General features: G+C 33.5%; 3 protein-coding genes across 5 annotated transcripts; 1 reads left to right on the top strand and 2 right to left on the bottom strand.

Annotated features, from left to right (window-relative positions):
- Positions 1 to 1,114: 1,114 nt before the first annotated feature.
- On the bottom strand, positions 1,115 to 3,103 carry LOC137823787 (uncharacterized). Its single transcript, XM_068629057.1, has one exon. It carries the CDS (start codon positions 2,887 to 2,889, stop codon positions 1,381 to 1,383), a length of 1,509 nt encoding a protein of 502 aa, XP_068485158.1. The 5' UTR covers positions 2,890 to 3,103; the 3' UTR covers positions 1,115 to 1,380.
- A 1,864-nt stretch (positions 3,104 to 4,967) lies between these two features.
- On the top strand, positions 4,968 to 8,808 carry LOC137824226 (WRKY transcription factor 1-like). Of its 2 annotated transcripts, none has more exons than XM_068629761.1 (5): positions 4,968 to 5,261; positions 6,068 to 6,776; positions 6,861 to 7,026; positions 7,109 to 7,267; positions 7,962 to 8,808. In XM_068629761.1, exons 2-5 carry the CDS (start codon positions 6,176 to 6,178, stop codon positions 8,551 to 8,553), a joined length of 1,518 nt encoding a protein of 505 aa, XP_068485862.1. In that variant the 5' UTR covers positions 4,968 to 5,261; positions 6,068 to 6,175; the 3' UTR covers positions 8,554 to 8,808. The 2 variants fall into 2 exon arrangements, with proteins under 2 accessions (XP_068485862.1, XP_068485863.1); XM_068629762.1 differs by having other exon boundaries at positions 5,133 to 5,261; positions 6,051 to 6,776.
- Positions 8,809 to 9,854: 1,046 nt separating this feature from the next.
- Positions 9,855 to 13,274, bottom strand: LOC137824225 (scarecrow-like transcription factor PAT1). Of its 2 annotated transcripts, none has more exons than XM_068629759.1 (2): positions 12,908 to 13,274; positions 9,855 to 11,791 (listed from the first exon to the last, which is right to left on the bottom strand). In XM_068629759.1, exon 2 carries the CDS (start codon positions 11,606 to 11,608, stop codon positions 9,977 to 9,979), a length of 1,632 nt encoding a protein of 543 aa, XP_068485860.1. In that variant the 5' UTR covers positions 11,609 to 11,791; positions 12,908 to 13,274; the 3' UTR covers positions 9,855 to 9,976. The 2 variants fall into 2 exon arrangements, with proteins under 2 accessions (XP_068485860.1, XP_068485861.1); XM_068629760.1 differs by lacking the exon at positions 12,908 to 13,274 and adding an exon at positions 11,895 to 12,100.
- Between the last annotated feature and the right edge of the window lie 9,259 nt (positions 13,275 to 22,533).

Genomic DNA, 22,533 nt, shown 5'->3' with positions numbered 1-22,533 from the left:
GATACAACAACATCAACATGAAAATATATATAATATTTAAAATGGAAAATACAAAAAAATATAGATACAACTGTTATATAATTATAAATTTATATAATTATATAAATTGACAAATAAAAATTTATATTTAAAAATATGTTTCAATTTAAAAATATATTTTTCATGTTGAAAAAATTAAATCCTTATTTCTATAATTATAATAAAAGTTTATAAAATAAATTTAAATTTTTAGATAATTAATGCATTTTTTCCTTTAGATCAATACTAGAATTGTCAGAAATTCAACTAATATTTTTCGTTATTTTTATAATTATAATAAAAATTTATAAAAATAAATTTAAATTTTTAGATAATTAATGCATTTTTTCTTTTAGATCAATACTAGAATTGTCAGAAATTTAACAAATATTTTTCGAACACCGATACATATTCTATGAATCCGATACGTATTCTATGAATCCGATACGTATTCTATGAATCCGATACGTATTCTATGAATCCGATACGTATTCTATGAATCCGATACGTATTCTATGAATCCGATACGTATTCTATGAATCCGATACGTATTCTATGAATCCGATACGTATTCTATGAATCCGATACGTATTCTATGAATCCGATACGTATTCTATGAATCCGATACGTATTCTATGAATCCGATACGTATTCTATGAATCCGATACGTATTCTATAACAATACCACGAACGTGAATGCATCTTAGACCTTTCCATAACATCACATTTTTCATTATACATTCATATAATATAATCTGCTGCTGGCAAATACCATTGGTCCATGCGTACAGTAAGCATTGGTGTAGATTTTAGCTACAAAAGTTTTTTAAAAAATTAAAATTTGGTTTGAATACAATTGCGCCAATTTCATTTCATTACTGATTCTCGCATATACTTAGACTCGTGCAATAAATAGCTTCAAGCGATTTCTTAGGGATCAATTGAAAAAAATGTTCATTCACACCCGCTCATCAGTTTCATGAGAGATTTGGGTACATGACAGCAACTGCACAGATGTATGGTGAAACCAGAAAGAACCTACTTTAAGCAAAAAGAGACGTGAAGAAACTATTCAATAAGAACCAAACCTATCAAATAAACAAAAAAGAGTCAGATAGTAACTTCATCGCTAATCCAATATACAGCAGTGCCTTCTGAAGAACTTTTATCAAGATTTTGGACACAGAAAACCAGTAATCAAAGAGTGAGACTATAACTAAAAGAATAAACAATCTAAGCTGGGGCTACAAAATCAGTATGCAAAGTCTATTATTCTCAGATTGTTGTTCTTTCTCTCCAAATTTATACAGTACTGCAATTTAAACACATTATCAAGGGGGAGGGGGGGGCACCTACAGCATATCACCAGAGAGGATTGGAGTCTTCTCTAACAGATGGAGACCTAGAAACCGTGCTCTCTTCTCTACCAACCCTTGACACACTTCTACCAACAGTTCTAGGAGTAGCCAATGCAGGAGTAGAACCACGGTAACTTGCTCGAAGCGTTTCATCAACAGTAGAAGAGGACTTGGCAAATGCATTCCTCATAAACTTCTGAGCAGCAGGAGACAGCATACGCATGCTTGGGCTAGCACTCCCTCCTCTGACCCGTGATGCCAATGGGGGCTTATGAAACATCTTTGACCTTTCCCTCAGCTTCCTTGCAGCCTCCCTTGAAAGAGCATGTGCCTTAGCATCTCGCACCGGTGCAGAAGGAATCTTGTAATGAGGTCCATCAGCACTGCCACCAATATCAAGCGGTGTATCCTCCTGGTCCAACCTCAATGGAGTCCCCTCAATTTCTCCCCAAGTAATGAAGGGGGATTCATCCACACCCGGTGCAGGGGATGGTGTCTTAACATAGCTATACCCATTCTCAGCTTTCTTCTCAGATTCCAAATAAAATGGATTCGGAGTCTTCCTCAGATCCTCCAAATCATACTTCTGTAACTTATCCCCATCTCTGAGACACATAGGGGCCGGTGTAGCACCCGCAACAGGCGTGTAAAACACCTCCACTGTTCCATCATCTTTCGGCCTAGAATCCATCATTTTACCAAGAAACCTAGTGTTCCCACGATTGATCTCTTTCGTGGCAGCTTTGATTCTAACAGCCATCTCCTCCTCAGTCAAGGGAACCTCACCCCGATCAGCGGGATGATACATCAACAAATTCTTGGCAGTGTAATTCCACCCTTCAAGGGTGCTCGGAGGCTGATAAGAGGTTCCATATCCATCAGTGACTCTATCCCTCTTCACATCCTCAATACCCTTCACATCCTCGTTCAAATACTCAAACTTATCCTTCCTCTTCCTATTCACTTTCTCTAAAATCTTGGAAAAGCTATGATTGTCCTCACTGGTGTACCTCCGAAGAAACTGATCGAGACCAAGCGAGGCATCAACTCCACCGTCACTGTTATCCCCCTCTTTAGCATCGGGAGCAGTGAAACGCGGCGTTTGGGGGGGCTTTCCGTCGAATTCATCCAAGGGTGTGAAATTCCTAACGAAGGTGGAACCCGGTGTGTGGGAGATGGTTCTAGAAGTATCGTTGGGATTGGTTACCTTCGATGCGCCGGCGCGGCGTTCGAGGATCTTCAACTGAGCCTCGCGAATGACGACGGGGTCGCCGGTTTTGATGGCTTCGAGCCAGTCGAGGCGGTCGCGGAGCTTCGAGATGTCGGGGAAGTAATCGCGCTCGATGATCTTCTCCAACGCCTCCACGTAGGTGTCCTCATCCAAAACCCTAGGGTTCTTCGCACTCGACGACGACGACGATGTTGGATCGTTAGGGTTTTGCGCCGACACCTGCGAAATCGAAGGAGAAGGCGACGACAAGTGCAGCGGCGAGTGCCCTGGGGATTGAAGCATTTTGCTGAGGGCAAACACAGCAATTGATTCAATGAATTTGTGATTGCAAGTTCAAAACTCGAAGCTTTTAGGTTAAGATTTGAAGGAATTGGGTAAAAGATGATTTTCTGGTTCAACAAGGAGACGAAAAGATATCGGAACTTGGAACAAATTTCCCAAAACGCAAAACGCAAAACGCGTTCTTCGTTTTATATACTTATCAATCAATATTTATCTTTTCAATCTTCACAACAACAAAAAATTAGGTTTTACTCTTTATCATAAATAATTTTAAATTGATTATAATATTCTAAATTTAGTTTTATTATATATATATATATATATATATATTTAAAAAATATATTTTAAATTGAACAGAGTTAATCATTTTCATAAATGTTATTCATAAAATTGAGATAATTTTATTAAGGATCACTCCCTCGTTAATAATCCGTATTAATTAAAAAAAGTTAAATGAATGTTTGATTATAGTAATTTCGTTTAAAGAATAAAAAAGTTGTGAACTACTCTTTCTTTTGACTTTGGTAACAACAATAAAAGAGTTATTACAAATATTAAAACTCTAATTAATTAATAACATTTTTTATTACAAATATCGTTTAATTAATTAATATAAACTATTTTTTAATTTCCTTTTAAGAAACAAGGCAAATGATTTCAATACATAAAAGATAATTTTATTTGTAATTTTTAAATGTTATTGACATTAATAGAAGATATTTAAATGTTGCCATAAAAAAATTAAATGAAATTTTGACAGGAAGTTGAAAGTGATTAATAAAAATGTTATTAATTAAGTAGATTTTTAATATTTGTAATAACTCTTTTAGTAGTTCATAACTGTTTATTTTTTAAATGAAATTAACTTAATCAAACATTATCACCTAACTTTTTTTTAATTAATAAAATTATCTCAATTTTATGAATAACATTTATGAAAATTATCAAACCAATTATTTACAATAAAGTATGAACTACAAAAGGAATGAAATATAATTAAATAAAATCTTAAACCAGAGATTACACGTGAATGACAAAACAAAAAGAGTTAATGTACCAAAAACAACAAAAATTCTTTTAGGCTCGTGCTATTTGCACTTGTTTTTTTCTAAATACACCGTATTTTAATTCTTTACCATGACATATATTCATTCTTAATTTTCTTTCTTGTTTCATGTGATTTAGAAAGTACATTATCTATAACATACCTTTTTTCCTTTTAGGTTTTATTATTTTTAATTTCTAGAACACGTTTTTAATTTTGTAGAAAATAAAAAAAAGTTTCAGAAAATATTTTTCAAGAAGGTAAAGAGTGTTTCAAAAAAAATATTTTTATTTCGTTAACACTGGAAACTAAACATGAATAAGAATAAATATAATATTTTAAATAAAAGAAATAACGGGGGTGCATTTAACAAAAGCAAGTAGTGTAGGCTGATTCTTCATGTACCATATCAATTCAAATTTGCATCGAAACGTAAAATATTTGTTTTACACTTAATGATTTAAAAGATTTTGTCTTTTAGATATTCATATCCATAATTCAAATCACAAATTTCAGAATTAATATGTCACTTCCAAATTTAGTCATCCGAAAGCTTACCTGAACAAGGTAAATGACTTTCCGAATGTCAAGATCTATAAACAAACATAAATGAGTTTCATATCTCGATTCTCAAAACCATTTACAACACCATTTTGAACATGAAAATCCAAAACTCATGACTCACTTCCAGAAATGACTCACTTCCAGAAATGACCATCTGAAAACTTAAATAAAGTATATCTTCCCGATATCTAATTTCAGAACCATCACAGCACACCATTTTATACATGAATCCAAAACCCATAACTCAATTTTAAATATAGTCATATAAAAACTTAAATAAAACATAAAAATGATCATTCAAATATCTAAATTATATAAAAACCTCTTATAATTTTCACATTCTTAAAGAAACATAAAGCCAATAACATGTTGAGTTTTAAATTTGATGTTAATGTAAAGTAGGCCCAATTGGTGAATGTAGCCCAGAGCAGAGAGAGAATAAGAACCATGGATTGAAGACTTGGCAAATGAAATGAAAGCACACAAAAGCATATTCTATGTTTGTGTGTGTCAGCGTGTCGCTTTAAAATTAATAACACAGAAAGAGAGAGAAAGAGAGAGAGAGAGAGTGGACTTTTGTTACCTTTTGCCTTGTTTTTTGGGTCAATTAAATAAGGATGTTACATTGGACTCACTCCCATTGCATTGCTTCCTTCCACCCAAACCCACACACCATCACCAACATTTTCTTCAACACTTCTTTTCTTTACTCAACTCAACTCCTTCTTCTCCAATTTCGACACCAACCCTTCTTCTTTTCAGGGTAAGTAATGTCTTCCCACGTCCACTCTTTCTCTTTATATTCATCCTTTTTAATCTCAACCCACTCAAATCGATGTGGGACTTTTTTTTTTTTTTTTTTTCTGGGTTAAGGGATGTTTCGAGAGAAGGTAGAATAGCGTTTTTCTGAGACCCTAACGAATGAATTAACCCTCTCTCCGCTCTCTTACCGCTGATTTGGTTGCGTTGGGTTGATTTCAGACACGGAATAAAGAATAAGGAATAAGCTAACTTTAAATGTTTTGTTTGCAATTGGATTGTTTAACTTGTATAATTAAGTAGAGTATGGTATGATCTCAAAGTAAGAGCTGAAAATTCAAGTTTTTTTGGGATTTGAGCTTCTGTCAATTGAAAATTAGCATGGCTTTAACTATGCGAGTGTGTGTTTTTATATGCATATTTGGCGTTAAGACTCCGATTTGGAATATTTATAGTATTTGGTTCATCATGGGTGAATGATGATTTCGCATGTTTAAAGTGAGTTTCGTGTTGCTGCTGCTTCTACTAATAAAAAGTTGTTTTTTTTTTAACATCTGCTGTTTAGCAAGTAAAAGTGGAAACAGGAAGTTTTTATTAGAAAAGAAAACATTTGTTAATTATTACATGGGAAAAACAAAAAGTGTGACTTTTCCAATGAAAACTTTCCGCATTTTTTTGCCTCAGAACAGGGTTGGCATTAACAGAACTGATAAAAAGTTCAACAGAAGTTTTCTGACCCAGTGTTCAGGCTATAGCTATTACTGATATTTCTGTCACATGGAACTTCTAATAGGTTTTCAAATGTGTCAGGTTTGAACAGTCACAAGCGCACATTGCTTAGCCATCATTGTGGACATTCATGGAAGCAGTTAATGAAAGTAGACCTATTTCCTTCTGATTTATAAGAAAGAGGTTCACATGGTTTCTTCAGACAAAAGTGTAGATCAAAATACCCCTTCTGATAAATTGCAGCATAGAGCGAGTTCTGATAGTGATGTTACATTGTCACAAGGTCATGATACTAAAAATGTTCTGTCCAAACCAGAGGGAGCAACAAGTACTCCTTCTGTTGTAGCTAAAAATGAAGAGGGGAAGGACTCTGATGCTACTGCTTGTGCCCTGGAATCAGATCAAGAAGGAAGCACGTGCTCCTTACCACTTGAGAAACATTTGCAGAGCCCTGATACTCTTTTGAATGAATTGCCTCCATTGCAATCCAGTCTGGAAAGTCCCTCTGTAATACGTGAGAAGGTATCTAAAGATGGCTATAACTGGCGAAAATATGGTCAGAAACATGTCAAGGGGAATGAATTTATACGCAGCTATTACAAGTGTACATATCCAAATTGCCAGGCAAAAAAGCAGTTGCAGCAGTCTAATAATGGGAACATCACAGATTGTGTTTCTATCGGACAGCATAATCATCCTAGGCCTCAATTGAACTCCACAGTATCAGTTGAATGTGTTTTGCCGGTTGTGGAACAAGCAGCACGCAAGCCCTTGTTAGCCAATGTGAAAGGTGAGCAGTAAACACTGTTAGTACTTTAGTTTCTATGCTTTCATAGCAAAGATCTTAATGGGTTTTATGACATCATTCATGAAGACAAAACATCCGTTGAGCAAGGATGCATTCCTCAACAGATCAAGCCTTTACAGTCCCTTCCACCTACACAAGTGTCCCCAGTCAATGAGTTGAAAGCTGCACATTCACAATTGTCTAAGGCAAGGAATCAGGTTCATGACAACGAGGATCCTGAGTCAAAGCGACTGTACGTTGTTATCACTATGTATTAAAATTTGTGTTGATATATATGGATGGCTAACCTTTACTGCCAAATTGATACCAAGCAGGAAGAAAGACAACAGTAATGCGGATACCACTGGAGTTAACATGTCAACTCGTGAATCTCGTATTGTTGTTCAGACTTCAAGTGAGGTTGATTTAGTAAATGACGGGTATCGCTGGCGCAAATATGGGCAGAAGCTTGTTAAAGGGAATGCAAACCCAAGGTACATGTTAAATTTTCATTTCAAATACAGTTTTATTTTCTGCCATTGTGTGGGTTAGAGTGTGTTTTATATTGATCCATAGTATCTCAAGTATCTCACTTTGCCCTGAATGAGCTAGCCTGAAACCTTGTCGCCGTAAATTAATTTCATTAGCTTCCAGTCTAATGATCTGTTTGAGTTATTCTTTGCCTGCTTGAAAGCAACAGGAAGTGGTTATAGTATTTTGTTCTATATTATGTTCAAAGTATGTTCCACATGCACTTTTTGTAGGATTTTAATTTGGTTAATACTTAAGTCCACACAACACAACTAGTAGTCTCAATATTATGGGCTTAACCATGATTTAGCAGTCCTAAACTGGTTTTGAAATGCAAGCCAAACTCTTGAATGTTTGAACATAGCTGAACAATTTTATGAGAAGTGCCGTGTTTCTTTAGCGTAAAAAGAAAGCAATGGAAATTGTGTCAATAATGCTCCGGTTCTGAATTAGTATATTGGGAATACCCATTCCTTCAGTCAAACTGCATCCTCTTCTCCAGCTGGTTACCCTTGTCAAGTTGCCTCTTCTCATTCTGGTTACACTGTTTTTAGATGTTTATGTGCTCTCTCTATTCCTCTATGCTCTGAGCTTTACATGGATACATCATTAAAAAATGTTTTAATTTAATGTGTTTGCATCTTCTCTCTACTGCAGAAGTTACTACCGATGCTCAAATCCTGGATGCCCTGTCAAAAAGCATGTGGAAAGGGCCTCTCATGATTCAAAAATTGTAATAACTACCTATGAGGGACAACATGATCATGAACTTCCCCCTGGAAGGACTGTCACTCATAATGCAGCTACAAATATGAACTCAACAACCATGAATGGCAAGGCAGGAACCAAATCTGAAGATACTGTTAATAGAGGGGAACAAAGTGGCTTGGACTCACCAAGCAAATTAACAGAGAAACTAAATGGCAAGTCAACTACTAAGTCAAAGGTCGGCGATATGGTTGACTTTGGCGGGTTCAGCCTTTCTAATGAGGGTCCTGAAATTAAATTAAAGGAGCAACAACAAAAAGATAACTTAGGTACTAAAGACGATTCTGTCAGCAATGATGTTGTATGCCATTCTAGTTCTGAAGTTCCATGTAGATCAAATGAACAGCTGAAAGGGGAGGTAAAACCTTTATCAGAAGGAACTAAGGATTGCCTTAGCAAGGTTGCCATTCATGATACCCCCAGTACAGAAAGCGAATTTAATAAGCAATCAGCACCTGATGCAGAACCGGTCCAAAGCTAAATTTGCAATATTTTTTGAAGCTGCTGATGGTTACAGAAGAGTATAAATATTTGACTATGACATAGGCTTGACAGATATATATTGTGGGATTATAATTCCTATTTCTACTCTAACCTTCACTTTACTCTTCTTCTAGCTCTCTCATTGTCTTTGGGCAGTTTGACTAAATATGCAAATTACAATTAATACTACATTGGATATCAAACTTGTATACCATTATTGTTAAGAGTTAAATAAGATTTACATTTTCGTACACATGTATCTAAGATTCCAATATATCGTTGAGCATACTCAGTCATTCGCATGTAATTCTTGTTTTGTGCCTACTAATCCTCCAATCTTCCTTTCTCGTTGTAATTTTAGAAGTGCGTTGCAGAATTGTAGTAGTTGAATATAGCTAAAGTTATTCCATACGCTAAAATGTGAGTGTTGGTGCAGTGGTTTAGGTTCATTCTTTAATGCCATGTTCAATGGCCTACTGGTTGGTATTTTATCATTTATCGAAAGGTGCAACAATGATTATTCTGTGTTATATAAACAGCCAATTCTGTCATACATTGTCCCATTACACGAGAAGACCAATTGGTGTCAACTTTGGAGGCTGCTAAAGAATTTTATGGGTCCATTACGTTTATGCTCATTCTTGAAGTCTATGGAGAGAATGTGAGATTTTATTCTTAGACATTCGTTTATAATTTATATTTTTTGACTTTCACCTCTCTTTCTACTGAATTGAAAACATAGAAAGACTTGCATCTTACAAGCCAGAGAAAACCTTCCTGAAAAAATTGTCAATATTTTATACGTCACGATACCCTTTCTAATTTATGCAATTCTCCCATTTGGCACTGATATTATTTTGTCAAATCCACCTTTACAAGTTATGATCGAGCAAGTCAGCTTGCAAGAAATTCGTCCTTCCTTTCACAAAGAGACACTTGCAAATGTTGAGGTCCTTAATGATGCAAGCCACATCCTCTTTTGTAGTTATGTTACTTTCTTTCAGTAAATCACTAGTTATCTTAAATGAAGCCACGTGGGGCTGTTTTATTAATTTAATCCGAACACTTAAAAGCAAAACATCTAATAAAGTATATGGACAACAATGTTTGATAACAAGACAGCATAGCTTCGAAATGGCACTCTCCTAATATTCTAGAAATTACTTTCCCCGTGACTAAGTCTAAGTATATTATTTAACCATTGGGGTGCTGAGAATTCAGGGGCCAGAAAAGAGTTTGAAATGACAGATTAATATTGCTGAAAAAGAAAATTTGTACCTACAAATTCTATTGAAATGCTTGAAACAAAGAAATGTCAGAACTTTCTCATTAACTTTTACAGTAATGGAACAGAAAATGAAGAGGGATAGGTTCTTCTTTGTACCCCCTCAAACTAGCAGGAGTCACATATTACCCAGGTCTCATTTCCATGCGCAAGAAGCAACCAAATCTCTATTCATCCAACCCAGATAAAGAGCTCCATCTCTCTCTTCAAGTCTATATCTATTACTGTAGTTCTCAAGCAATTTCTTAATGGTACCATTCACCAGTGAACTCAAAGGGTAAGGAGTGAAACCGGCCATTGCAAATCTTGACCTCCACTTCCCAAGCACCTCATGCCGTTCCACCCTCTCAACCCCTTCACAAGCTATGATGTTAACCAAATCTCTTGCCAAACAATGCTGCTCCACATTGATTCTCTCTTTATGATCTCTGGGAAGAGTCACATCTATTGACTCAAACATTGCTGTGTAATAGTCCAGAGTTTCAAGGAAACGTGGAAAGAATGCAGCAGTGTTTGTGTTAGATTCCTGCTCTACAAGTGTCACCACCTTTGGAGATAGGCTCCTAACCAACCTCAACAGCCTGTCCCTGTGATTCTGAGTACTCACACTTTCATCTGGCATGTGATGTAGCATGAAGGCAAAATTCACAGCCAGAGCTTCCCCCGGTCGAACTCCAAGGTTATGTACTTGAACATCACAACCAGAGATAGCTGCAGAATGAAATTCAAACGGCACCTTAAAATGCTCAGCAAGCTTTGATAACCTCCTTCCCACTATGTGCAGTCCACCACCCCGGGCATAAGCTGATTGTGAGTCATCAATACCTGTAATCCGAATGTGGGGTGGCCCTCCAGGTCTAGCTGCAAAAGCCTGAATTAAAGTGATCCACTGGCTTCCTTGACCAATTTGGAAATCAACTATGTGCACCCTGTCTTCATCTTTCATAGCTTCTGCAATGGCTCCATTTGCAGACATGTATCCAAATTTGAAGTAGGGGCAAACCTCATATAGTATGTGCATGTAGGAGAGAAGCTCAGCACTTTCTGGTTCTTTGCATCTTAAAGCTTTGTATATTGAACTCCCTGAAGCAGCCAATCGTGCAACTAGTCCTTCCAGCATGTATGCTCCCAATCGTTGAATTGGGTCGCCAGAAACTGACACCATCTGCCTTAATTCATCCATCAGCCACTGTGCCATGAGTAAATCATTGTCTGCAATGGCTTTGGCACATGCAACAAGGATATGCTTCAGGTTTTTGCTAGAAATTGCCACCATTGTTTGTCTCCAACTGTCCATCTCAGGTGAAGCAAAGTTGTTTCCATTGCTTATGGCACTGTCATAACTATCAAGATTATCAGAGTCAGGGCCAAGCATTATACTTTCCAACTCTCTCAGTTTGTGTTTGAAGTTGCTTAAATCATCGGTTATGCAGGAGCCACTCATTGGAGAGCCGTAGGTATTCTCAGGGGAATGATACTGGTCAGGTGGATATGAGTGAGAGTCTTGCTGAGATATGGGGCTACCATTCGGTGAGAAGTTAACAGTTGAAGGGGAGTTGTAAAGGGTGAAACTACCAGCTACAGAAGATGACTCCAATGTACAGTAAAGTTCAGAAGAACTTGGAGTTGAAAACTGAGTTCCATGGCCTCCATCATGGTAGTATAGCTGTTGATTTAGACTCCGATACCGTGGCAAACAGTAGGCTTCAATTTGTTGTAATGGTTGATAGTACATGCTTGAACTTCTATGTTGCTCTGATGCCTGCATTATAATTGTGTTGTGGTAGTTCAAGTGATCTCTTTCTTGTATCTTGAAGCAGAACAATTAACAATAGTGGCCTAGAGATATCTGTTAATTGATCGTCATGGCAACATAACAGATATGGTCCTGAATTGGTCAGGTTCTCTCTTCTGAGTGGAGATAAGCTGCAGATTTAACATGATCTTCTGTCTGCGTGGAAAAATCACAGCATCAGTTTTATCATATTCATTGCAACTTGCAACTTGCATACAATGAATAGAACAGAGAAAAAGCAACAGAATTTAAGGACAACTTTTTCATGTCTTAAAGAAATTAGGCGTTTGGAGTCAGCGCACTGTTAACATCAATCTACTTCTTCTTCTACCGTGTATTATCAACTTGACTCTCATACCAAGTCAAACAATTTATCACAAAAGAATGAAGAACTAACTGGGATCAATCAGTAGAGTTTCCAAGAAACATCATAATTGACCAATTCTGAAGATTGCTAATTTTTCTCTGCCAAAAAGAAAGAAAAATACTTTTGAAATTTCTAGAATTAAACAAAGAGAAGGGAATGATTATTCGGAAAGGGAAAGGGAATTATCTAAACATGAACATCAGATTTCCATAACAAGACGCGCAAAATGTACATGGCGCCACATATTGTTCCATTAGTTTTCAAAACAACTGCAGAATTTAAGGGAAAATCCTCAGCCAAATCTAATGAAAAATATAATGTTTATGAAACGCTGAGAAGAAAATTTCCAATTCTGCTTGTTTAATTCATTTGGGTGCTTCGGATTTGGCTGAGCTGAAAGAAAAAACCTTTGAATTTCGTCAGAACAGATGTACAAAACACAAAAGCAGAAACAGCAAACGTGAAGTATTTTCTTTTTGTAGTTTAATGAAATTACACAGATATTCTTTGGCCAATATTCACCTATACATGACAAGGTTAATCACACATAAATCATAATTTATGTCATAAGCACATAGATTAACAACAAAATGCACATCAACTCATGATTAGAACTGGAAATTAAAGTTCACATCCCATTGCATGAATTGGTTAAGAATCAATTAAAGAATAGAGAAAGAGAGAGATACATTTCTGCAAAAACCATTCACATCATGACATCAAAACAGAAATGCTAAAACACTGGAACTCAAAAAGTCCACTGCCAGAAGTATGAGCTTAATATACCTCACTTCACAAGCCCTTGTAAAATCAGAGAAGATACAAACAGAAGCAAATTTTCAAGGAAACTATGAAGCCAATGGCTTCAGTTTGAGAAGTTTTTTAACATTATAGCAGTTCCTTACCAAGATTTGATGAGAAAACTTCAGGGTTGGAAAAGCACAGTGGACTAGAATCTCACAGCATGAGGGAGTGCAGAAGACAAGGCTATTCCAATGAAGAAAAAACTAATGCAGAGGTTTATAAAATAATGAAGGATAAATCGCTCTTCCATTATTATAGAAACCACTCAGAAACCATTGATATGATGCGCAGTGACGACTCTTTTTTATTGAAATGACAAGAACACCCCCTTGTTATCAGTTTGCTTGGTCAAATACAGCCATCAATGCCACTCTTACAATTGTGTCTCACATCACACGTGGCCTTCTTTGGGTGAGCTAGCATTAGCTGCTTCACTTCACTTTCCTTTTCAATCCATCTACTTACCAATTCCTTTTTTCTTAGATCATTAATATCATTCTTTTTCAAAAGAAAAACATTATACTAAATGTAAAAAGAAACAAATACTGGTATAGTTTCTCTGATACTATAATAGTAAAATCTGAATATTTATTTGGATAGTAGTACCATAAAAATATAAATGAAACTAGTATCAAATTATCATTATCTCTGAGTATTTAACTGGATTGTAGCACCATCAAAACCATATCTTGTACATAATTTCTTGACCACACCACCTCCTATATGGTTTTCATTAATGACCTACCAACTTTGATGTCAATTTGGTGACTAAAAGGACATACACACACAGAAGCACAACTGTATCTGCAAATACCAGTTGTTTGTGTCAGTAATTTTGTCATTTAACTCTATTCAAGAATGCCATAACAAATCTATTAGCATGTTGCTCCTAGTAATAAAGTGTTAATCATTTAGTGGAAACCAATACATTTTAAGTCCTTCTCACTACTTAGACAGATGATTGACAAGATATTCATAAATTTCTCTGATTTCATATAGTGAAAATCATTGCTGAATAATAGGGTATTGAATACTTAAACAGTGTCAGTGAACTTTAATTTAATTTGTCAACTACTGATACAAGAAAACCTCCCCAACAAAATTAATAGTTATTTAAAGTAACAACCTCAAATAATAAGGATTATTATATAGATTAATGTTCAGTATTGTAGGCAAATAATATATGTAATTATGATAATGACTAGGTTTAGATGTGTATCCATCCAGGGTGGTTTAGCTGGACCTATATCTCTTGCACGACATGTATGGGCAATGACATCAGAAAAATGACATGCTCAACTCATCCTTCAATTGTAAATCACTATTATTTTAGTTACAAAAACTTGTATTGTTAGTGTTATTTATGAGAGTTTCTGTTCAAGTTTTTAAAAATTGGAGCATGAACTGCTTCATATACAATTTGCTACACAGCTGCATTAGCCCTTTGTGTGGAAAAAGATGCATCTACTTGCATTATATAGAAATTACCAGCAAAATCCAATCTTTTGATTTGGGAAATTTCAAGACTAATTGTTTAGCTGAAATACTGTTTCACTGAGTTGTTTTGAAAATCAAAGAACAAAAGCAGAGAAAAAGTTTGACATGAAATTGGTTTGCTTAATATCACATATTCAATTCCAAAGACAGATTTAACAAAAGTCTGCAAATGGAATGCAGGGGACTACAGTAGCATAGTTCTTTGCAGGATATTAGCAGATCAAAAGCAATAAATAAAATGAACCAACTTACTTTTTTTTAAACTTTAGAAGTAAAATGATTTTGACTTGTTCTATGTGATATGCAAACACACACATTGAAGTAAGAAAGAACCAAAGAGTATAGAACCTTTAGTTATGGGAAAAAACAGTGTAACACAGTAACCCCACTTGGCTGTAGATTAAATGTCTCTTCTTACTTTTTGTTTTGTGTTTTTTGCTTACCTTCCACACACAACAAACAGTGTACAAATCATGAATTTAACTTCACTCAAGTGAAAAAGTACATATGGTGAGAAAGCAAAGGTTTATCTACTCTTGATAAAAGTTGAAATACCATGTATTTCTAATCAAAACTGAGTAAATACACTCTTACTTTATCACTTTAGACACTTTTTCACTTTGGATGTCAATAATCAGAACCTGAGTTACACAAAGTGCATGTCTGCAATTGAAATCTTTAAAAGCATGCTCATCCTCCTGCCCAATCTAGGTTGGATCTTGTGTACATATTAATTTCATTTTATTAGATTCACTTTTTTATTCCAGGTGCTTCTATTATTTCTTTCCTTTATCTTAGCTTATGTCAAAGAAATAAAATTAAAAAATAAGTATGTGAGCAAATTCATAAGATGGTTTTCGTATTTTATCAAATGTTATTCTTCTAGTTAAGAAGGAGGTCTCTCAACTAAAATATTTAGTTTAGTCAGAAACAATGATTTTCAGTCGAGTTGTTGTTCTATCTTGATCAGATCATCTTCTTTGTCTTATACACAGTAGTGTTTCTCTCTCGTCTTCCTCCTTATACTTTCTAATTTGAATTATATTCTCAAATTAACTACAATCTCACATCTTCGGCTCATCCTCGTAATTAATTATATCCCCTCTTTATGAAAAGTAAATGAGATTTTGTTAAGATCGTTTCGTCCACAGTCCACGATCTCACTGTAACTTGATAAGTGCAATCAACAACAATATTTTAAATTTTTTTCATAAGTTCACATTTCACTAACATTATATTTCTTCTTCTAATTTTAAGAATGATACTAGAAAACAATTAAGTGTTGGATTATGAAGATATCATACCTCTTATACTAATTACAAGAGTAGAGATATGAGTGAATAATGGTTGAGATTGAAAAACATTGAAGAGAGAGAGAGAGAAGAGAAACTTATATTAAATTAAAAGCAATGGAATCAATGATGTAAGAAGTAGTGCCTTACACTTCAGCTAACATGCACTTGATCCCTTTCTATCTAATTTAACATTTATATTTTTTTTAAACCCTTACATTTATTTATAATATATATCTATTTTGCTTGTTGCACTTATTCTCTCTCACAATCCATTGAACTTATCTAGAAAACATCTATTAGAATCTGAAAAGCTTTAAAATAATCACTACCTCTTATCCCAATCCAATTTGAAGTTATAATGATGTAGTCCATGGAAAGTTACTAACTCAAATTATTTAAGTGTGCGCATTCTTGGACCATATCTTCATAATTGCGTCTTCAACTTATTAAACACAAAAAAGGATTGGAAGATAACTGCATTAAGATAGATAAAGTGAATTTAAATAATGGCTGATTATCATTAATTAGCTTTCAATTATTTTCTTGTTGAATACATTTTTTTAATGCAACATGAAGCCTTTTTTATATTTTTTTATCTTTGAAGTGATGTACCCAATAGAATTAATATAATAGGACTTAGGTAACTTTTTGGAAGATTGTTAATAAACAAGCTGCGTATAACTGACTTTGAATCCACGTTGTTTCGAATGCCAAATTTCAAATAAACTGACTAATTTAGAAGAAAAATAAAGCTAAAAGACAAAGCAAAGAGCTATTATTTATTAAGGTCCACCATACATAATACATATATATATATATATGTTACTTTATACGCGTGCTGTTGTGATACTGTTGGATCATGTTCTCGATGAAATGCTGAAAAATCAACGGCAGGAAATGCAAGTTGGAAAATCAGAACTAATTCTGTCTTTTTGGTGTAGATATTCATCGTAGTGTGAGATCAGAAATCTTACTAAGATATTAGAGAGATTTTGTATTTCATTCTAATTATCTGAGATTAAGTGTTATCCTCACTTTTCTGGTTGTAATCCTACTTTCATATTGGAGACATTATCTGGACTAGGTTCCGTGAATTTTACTTCTTAAGTTGAGGATCACGTTAAAAAAATTCTCGGTGTCATTGTTCTCTTTTGCTTTATTTTTCTTTTATCTGTTTGTTGCAACTGTTTGTTGTTTCTGCAAGTGTACATTTTGTATCTACACCCAAAGAAAGAAAATTTGTTCTGATCTTTCTCCAAGAGCTTTATTTTTCTTTTATCTATTTGTTGTTTCTGCAAGTGTCCATTTTGTATCTACATCCAAAGAAAGAAAATTTGTTCTGATCTTTCTCCAAGAGAGCAAAATTGTTTCTCTGGAAACAGTAAATGAATAAAATCAGAAAGGGTTTTTGGAGAAACCAAGTATGAGATTGTTCTTGCAAAACGAAAACATGAAAGAGAGTGTTGATGTGATTTGGGAAGTGGTTTTCTCCTTTAAATATGCTAAGGGAATCAAATGTAGGAAAGAACTAAACAGAGAAAAGGAAGAAAAAAAGAAGGGAATCTTGGTAATACTTTGTCCACTCCAAAGTGAGTGTGCAGAATGGCCCACACCCTTATTTACTGCCTTTTATTTGCCAATTGCTCAAATTTGGAGTTTTGTGTTTATTCTGGTGTGCACCACCGATTGTGTGCAAGATCTTCTAAGAGAGCAAAATGTTGTTTATTTGGCATATTGTGGAGCATCTACTTAATTTAGCTTCTGGGTCAAGCCAACAACAAATATATTTTTTTATCAGTGAATTGATAACTCTGTATCCGATTATAATTGAAAAGAGAAATAACTGTTTATTAAAATAAATTGTTTCGTATATCCAATATAGTTTCACGTCACTTAGAAGTTAACATTAATGTCAATTTAAAAATACATATTTCTCCTTTCTAATGTTTTTTAAAAACAAAATTATGACGAAATTTTAAGTTGACAATACTTCAGATACATTGGAAAGTGATGTTTGTATTTGCTTTTATGGTTTGCATTTGTTGGACAACAAAATTGACCCCAGATGAAGTGAAAGGGACATAAGCCATTTTGCTATCATCCACTCTAATCATGTTTAGATCTTCATATCATGTCACTGATTGAATTGGCCAAAGGATTTGCATATCAACAGAGTTCAATCTTTAAAGATCCAAATTTGAATAAAAGATGTTGCAATACAAGTTTTTTCTATTGATTGAACACGTGTCACAGAGTATATAAGAACTCACACGCTTCTCAATTAAACTTTTGAGATTTGAAAATTTTGTCATTATTGAAAGAGTAAGAGAAAATGGCAGCACATAATTCATGCTGAATTGTTGGAATGGCCTTGTGATGTTAGGATGGAGTTTTGGATGTTCTTTGCTTTACGCCTTGGCTTTAGGCCATCAATCAACTTTCTTAAGTTGGGAAGTTGTTTAAGATTTGTTGGCCTTCATCTCAAAGTTTTGTTTATCAGAAAAAAAAATATGAATGATTTAATGAGTAACTTAATCTTTATACAGAATTATATATAAAAATAATGTAGAACCTCACTCTGCAGTTCATCCCAAACTTTCAAGAGAAATTACCAACAAATTCTTATCTCCAAAAAACAACTAAAGAGGTTCGTCCTTGACAGCAACGAGGGTATGTCATCACATCAAACTTCAAAATACATAAAGTAGTTCACCAAACTATAGCCTCCAACCATAAAAGATCTTTTCTTTTTTAATCCCTTATAGAAAAAACACAATACCTTAACAAATCACGAACACAAACAAAAAAAATATAATATTTGTATGATACAAATACACCTCCAAAGAGTCATATTAATCTAATGTAAGGAGCTGATGCTCCTATTGCAATGAATCTCTTTACTCCATCCAGATACTCGGACTGCCTACAATCAATCTGCAAAACACACAACATCTTTCTTCCTAAAATAAGGGTTTAGTAATACATACAAAAATAAAGCAAACAAAATTATTTAACAAAATTCATACATATCATCTTCATCTCTAATTTTCTTACCATTCATTCTAAATTTAGAACACATAATAATCTGTTTCATTCATGTGGTGGTGGAACTCTGAGTTCAAAAAGGATGAAGGTTTTAAATACTATCATAATTTTAACTTTTTCATCTTGTTAACAGTGACTTAATTTTGTTGCTTACAACATTGGTTAAAAAGATAAAAAAAGTAAAACAGTTCAACTATCCTTTTAATCCATGTAATGTACTTTAATCATAAAGTAGTACAATTCTAATCCAAAGATTAAAGTTGTCTAATAATGCCATGTTTCATCTTCTACTCATTTCACCAAGGTTCAGTGCATTTTTAACTGTTGAAGAGTTCAAATAATAATAAGGGACAGGTTTTTGGAATTTAGAATTATATCCAACACAACTTTTGAAATGTTAAATTTAACAAATCAATTACTCATCCAAACTACAGCATACCATTGTTCTTCACTTTTTTTTAATAATTTTGGACCAAACACTAATAATACCACATTATCTAGGAATTTAAATGAGTTGAAATGACAAGATTAGCAACATATATGAGAAAAAAATCCATAGATCTATTGTATTAAATTATTTGATTGAAAGGGGTGTCATGATTTCTTGTACGAAAATATTGTTTATGACTAAAAATAACATTAATCAATACCAACTAAAAAATCATCAATATTTGTATTTAGAATTATTAGAAATTATTCAATATTTAAATTATTTCTTTTGTATTTGATGGTAACCAAAATACTTTATTGAAATAAGAAAATAAAAATTTAAATTTAAATTGTCTTACTTGCCTTGTGTAGAATAAACTTGCATACATTTTTACCTATTTAATTAACATATTTATTTATCAAAATGGAATTCATATTTAACAAATCAAGGCTTTTGGTAATACAGGAGAAAAAGAAAAAGTACTTTTGTGTCCATATATTGTTGAATATTCATATTTACAATACCAAATGAGAGTATTCAAGCTTCCATTGACAATATATGTAAGACAAAACCTACATATTTGTTCATTTATAATTAAAACTATAGTTTTACTTTAGCAATTTGCTTAAAAAAAATATGTAAATTTTTAAAGTAAAATTTTAATTTTAATTTTAATTAAAGAATGGTACTAGAAACATTTACATGTTATAGTGTCCTTTTTAGTGTTATAGTATAATACTAAAGTTAAAGGACAATTAGACCTAATGAATTAATTATTCTATTAGCCACGTGACATATTAGAAATAGTTTTCAATAATTGACTTCAATTCATCCATATATGTGGGAGGGAGACATATCCCTTTATAATAAACTTCATATACTCCAATTATTCTTTTTATAATTTAAAATATCTTTAACTAAAAGATAAAGCCTTATCTTCTAATTAATGCATTGAAATCTATTTATTGATTCAACATCATTTATAATATAGTTGGTGTGATTACAATTAGAACAGAAAAATTAGAAAAATCCGTAAAAGAAAAGAAAAATAATAGTAGCAGTAAAAACTCAGAAGCTGAAACATTAATGATTACCAAACTCAAAAGCTTATGAAAATGAAGAGGAACTGAAGACATTATTAAGAGATGTATAATAAAATGTTGTTAGGTGTGATTTTTAACACATTCCTCCAACTTTTGCATCAGACTATATATTATGGGTGGTCTGATAGGTTCAACAAACTCTCGCTAGTATAAGCTCTAAATGACTCTCGTACGTGGGACTATATTTTATGAGTGATTCGATAGGTCTAACAAACTCTCACTAGTATAGACTATAAATGGTTTTCGTGCGTAAGACTAGCTCTAAATGGCTTTTGTGCGTGAGACTGTATATTATGAGTGGTCCACCAGGCCCAACAAACTCTCGCTAGTGTAGGTTCTAAATGACTCTTATACTATATTGAGAAGTGAACTTTAAGACTATAACTCAACCTTATAAAACCGGTTTATAAAGTAAGGTTTGCATCCATTTATATAGTATGAAATGTCCTTATCTCTAATCGATACGAGATCTTCAACACACACACCCCTCACACCGAGATTATTAACTCGTGCGTGAGTCTGTATATTATGGATGGTCCAATAACAGTCCTCCGGGTGACATGAGGTTATCATTGAAAAATGTTGATGAATGAACAAAAGGCTGTGGATTGTAGTACTTTAGGATGCAAATGTAGGGCTTGGTGGTAAACATTTGTCCCCCATTTCTAATACCTAGATGAAGCTGAACCTAACTTGAGTGAGCAATGTTTGATGAACAGAGTGAGAGTAGCTGGTACATGGGACAAGGCTTAAACTCGGTCCAATTATCTCTGAAAACGTTACCAAGTTTGAGGAGTGTGTTTCAAAGCTGAGAGCCATAATGAGAGATCTTGACTTTTGCATTCAGTTTCTCTGTCATGGCACCGCCCATGTAAGGGCTTTTGGGAGATACATTACCTTAATCTTCTCTCCTTTTTATCTGCACAATTTGTCCTATTCTTATTCTATCAGATACCAAAGTTGCAGGTTTTGTAAAATTTGAAAGGGTATTGTTCAACAACATGTTCTGCCAGGCATTTTAGCAAACACATGGGGCCCTCTCCCCACATGTGCCATTCTCTACTTTCGAACAAATTCTTCACACACTCCATATTTTAGGCTGCAAAATGCATTCTTGTTTCTTCATCACGCGCCAAATTCCAATTGGGAAGTGTGTGGTCCATGACTTCCCATGGATTCTTCTTCCATCTCTCATTTAGGGTTTACCCTTTTCATCACTCCTAATAATTAACACTTTTCATCATTTCCAATTAACAAATATATATACATATATCAAATAACACTTTTGTCTCTTTTTTTAAGTTAAATATGATTTTTTTTTTATCATATAAAATGAAATTATTATTTTTTTAATTCAAACTTTAAACCTTTTGAGTATATGTAACAAGAAAACGATTGGAATAAATTTTTATCAAGTGTTTTTTTACGTAACAAATCAAATTTTAGCTTGACATATAGTATAATATTATAATATTTATATCAGTTATGAATTAACGTGAAATATTTTAACATTTTAATCTAATTAAAAATCGATTTTGTCACTTAAAAAAACTAACAAAAATTTATTTTAATAATTTATTTTCTCTAAATACCAAAAAAAAATCTAAATTAGGAACGAAAATTAATTTCGTATAAGAGTAAAAAAAGACATTTTTAATTTTTTTTTTATTATTATACTTGTTCTCTTGTAAAATAAAAGAATAAAGACACCATCTCCTATGAAAAGCATAGTATTGTCCAAAAAGTAAATGACACGTTTAATCCAATTTCTGAGGGATTAAGCATTTAGTACTTAATTGTAGGTTATTTTCTAGAATTTAGGTATTTGCCAATTGCAATTTAGAATTCTTCAAATATGAAGTCAGAAGTCAGGTATTTGATGAGGGCATTTCAACACATTAGACCAAGAAACATTGTGTGCCATGGTCTGTTTATTTCCTTCAAAGTTTTTAACATCTGGGAATTTCAAGTTCAAATTTTGGACTTGAAATTGTCAAACATAGTACCATGTTTTAGCTGGTAAAGCAAGCCAGTTTTAGGTTAACCTCATATTTCTTCATACTCAATTTTCTAATAAAAAGTTTCACCAAAGAGAAATAATTATTTAGGATTTGTAAGATTATGTTAAACAAGTAAAAATTATAATTTTACAAGAATGGTGTATTTAACTTGTGACATGATTAGTATTAGGGTTTAGGTGAGATTCTTGGACTAGGATTACTCCTCAATTAATGTACATTTTTTGTTTTATATGATGTCTTAATCAGAATGTCTGATTTATTTGATTTATTCAAATTGCAGAATTCAGCAATGACTTTGACTTTGGAGGAACCACTCTGTTATTCTAATTCCAAATT

Source organism: Phaseolus vulgaris, chromosome 8 (assembly GCF_000499845.2).
Source record: "Phaseolus vulgaris cultivar G19833 chromosome 8, P. vulgaris v2.0, whole genome shotgun sequence".
NCBI classification, from domain to species: Eukaryota; Viridiplantae; Streptophyta; class Magnoliopsida; order Fabales; family Fabaceae; genus Phaseolus; species Phaseolus vulgaris.
This window is presented reverse-complemented; position numbering and strand designations above follow the sequence as displayed.

What these genes read in the sequence shown, in the direction of transcription:
- LOC137823787 (XM_068629057.1), bottom strand. Translation starts at nt 2,889, where the DNA reads ATGCTTCAATCCCCAGGGCACTCGCCGCTGCACTTGTCGTCGCCTTCT.
- LOC137824226 (XM_068629761.1), top strand. Translation starts at nt 6,176, where the DNA reads ATGGTTTCTTCAGACAAAAGTGTAGATCAAAATACCCCTTCTGATAAA. An exon ending in CTTGTTAGCCAATGTGAAAG is followed by an intron (nt 6,777 to 6,860) that starts GTGAGCAGTAAA and finishes TCATTCATGAAG; the next exon opens with ACAAAACATCCGTTGAGCAA. An exon ending in GATCCTGAGTCAAAGCGACT is followed by an intron (nt 7,027 to 7,108) that starts GTACGTTGTTAT and finishes GATACCAAGCAG; the next exon opens with GAAGAAAGACAACAGTAATG.
- LOC137824225 (XM_068629759.1), bottom strand. Translation starts at nt 11,608, where the DNA reads ATGCAGGCATCAGAGCAACATAGAAGTTCAAGCATGTACTATCAACCA.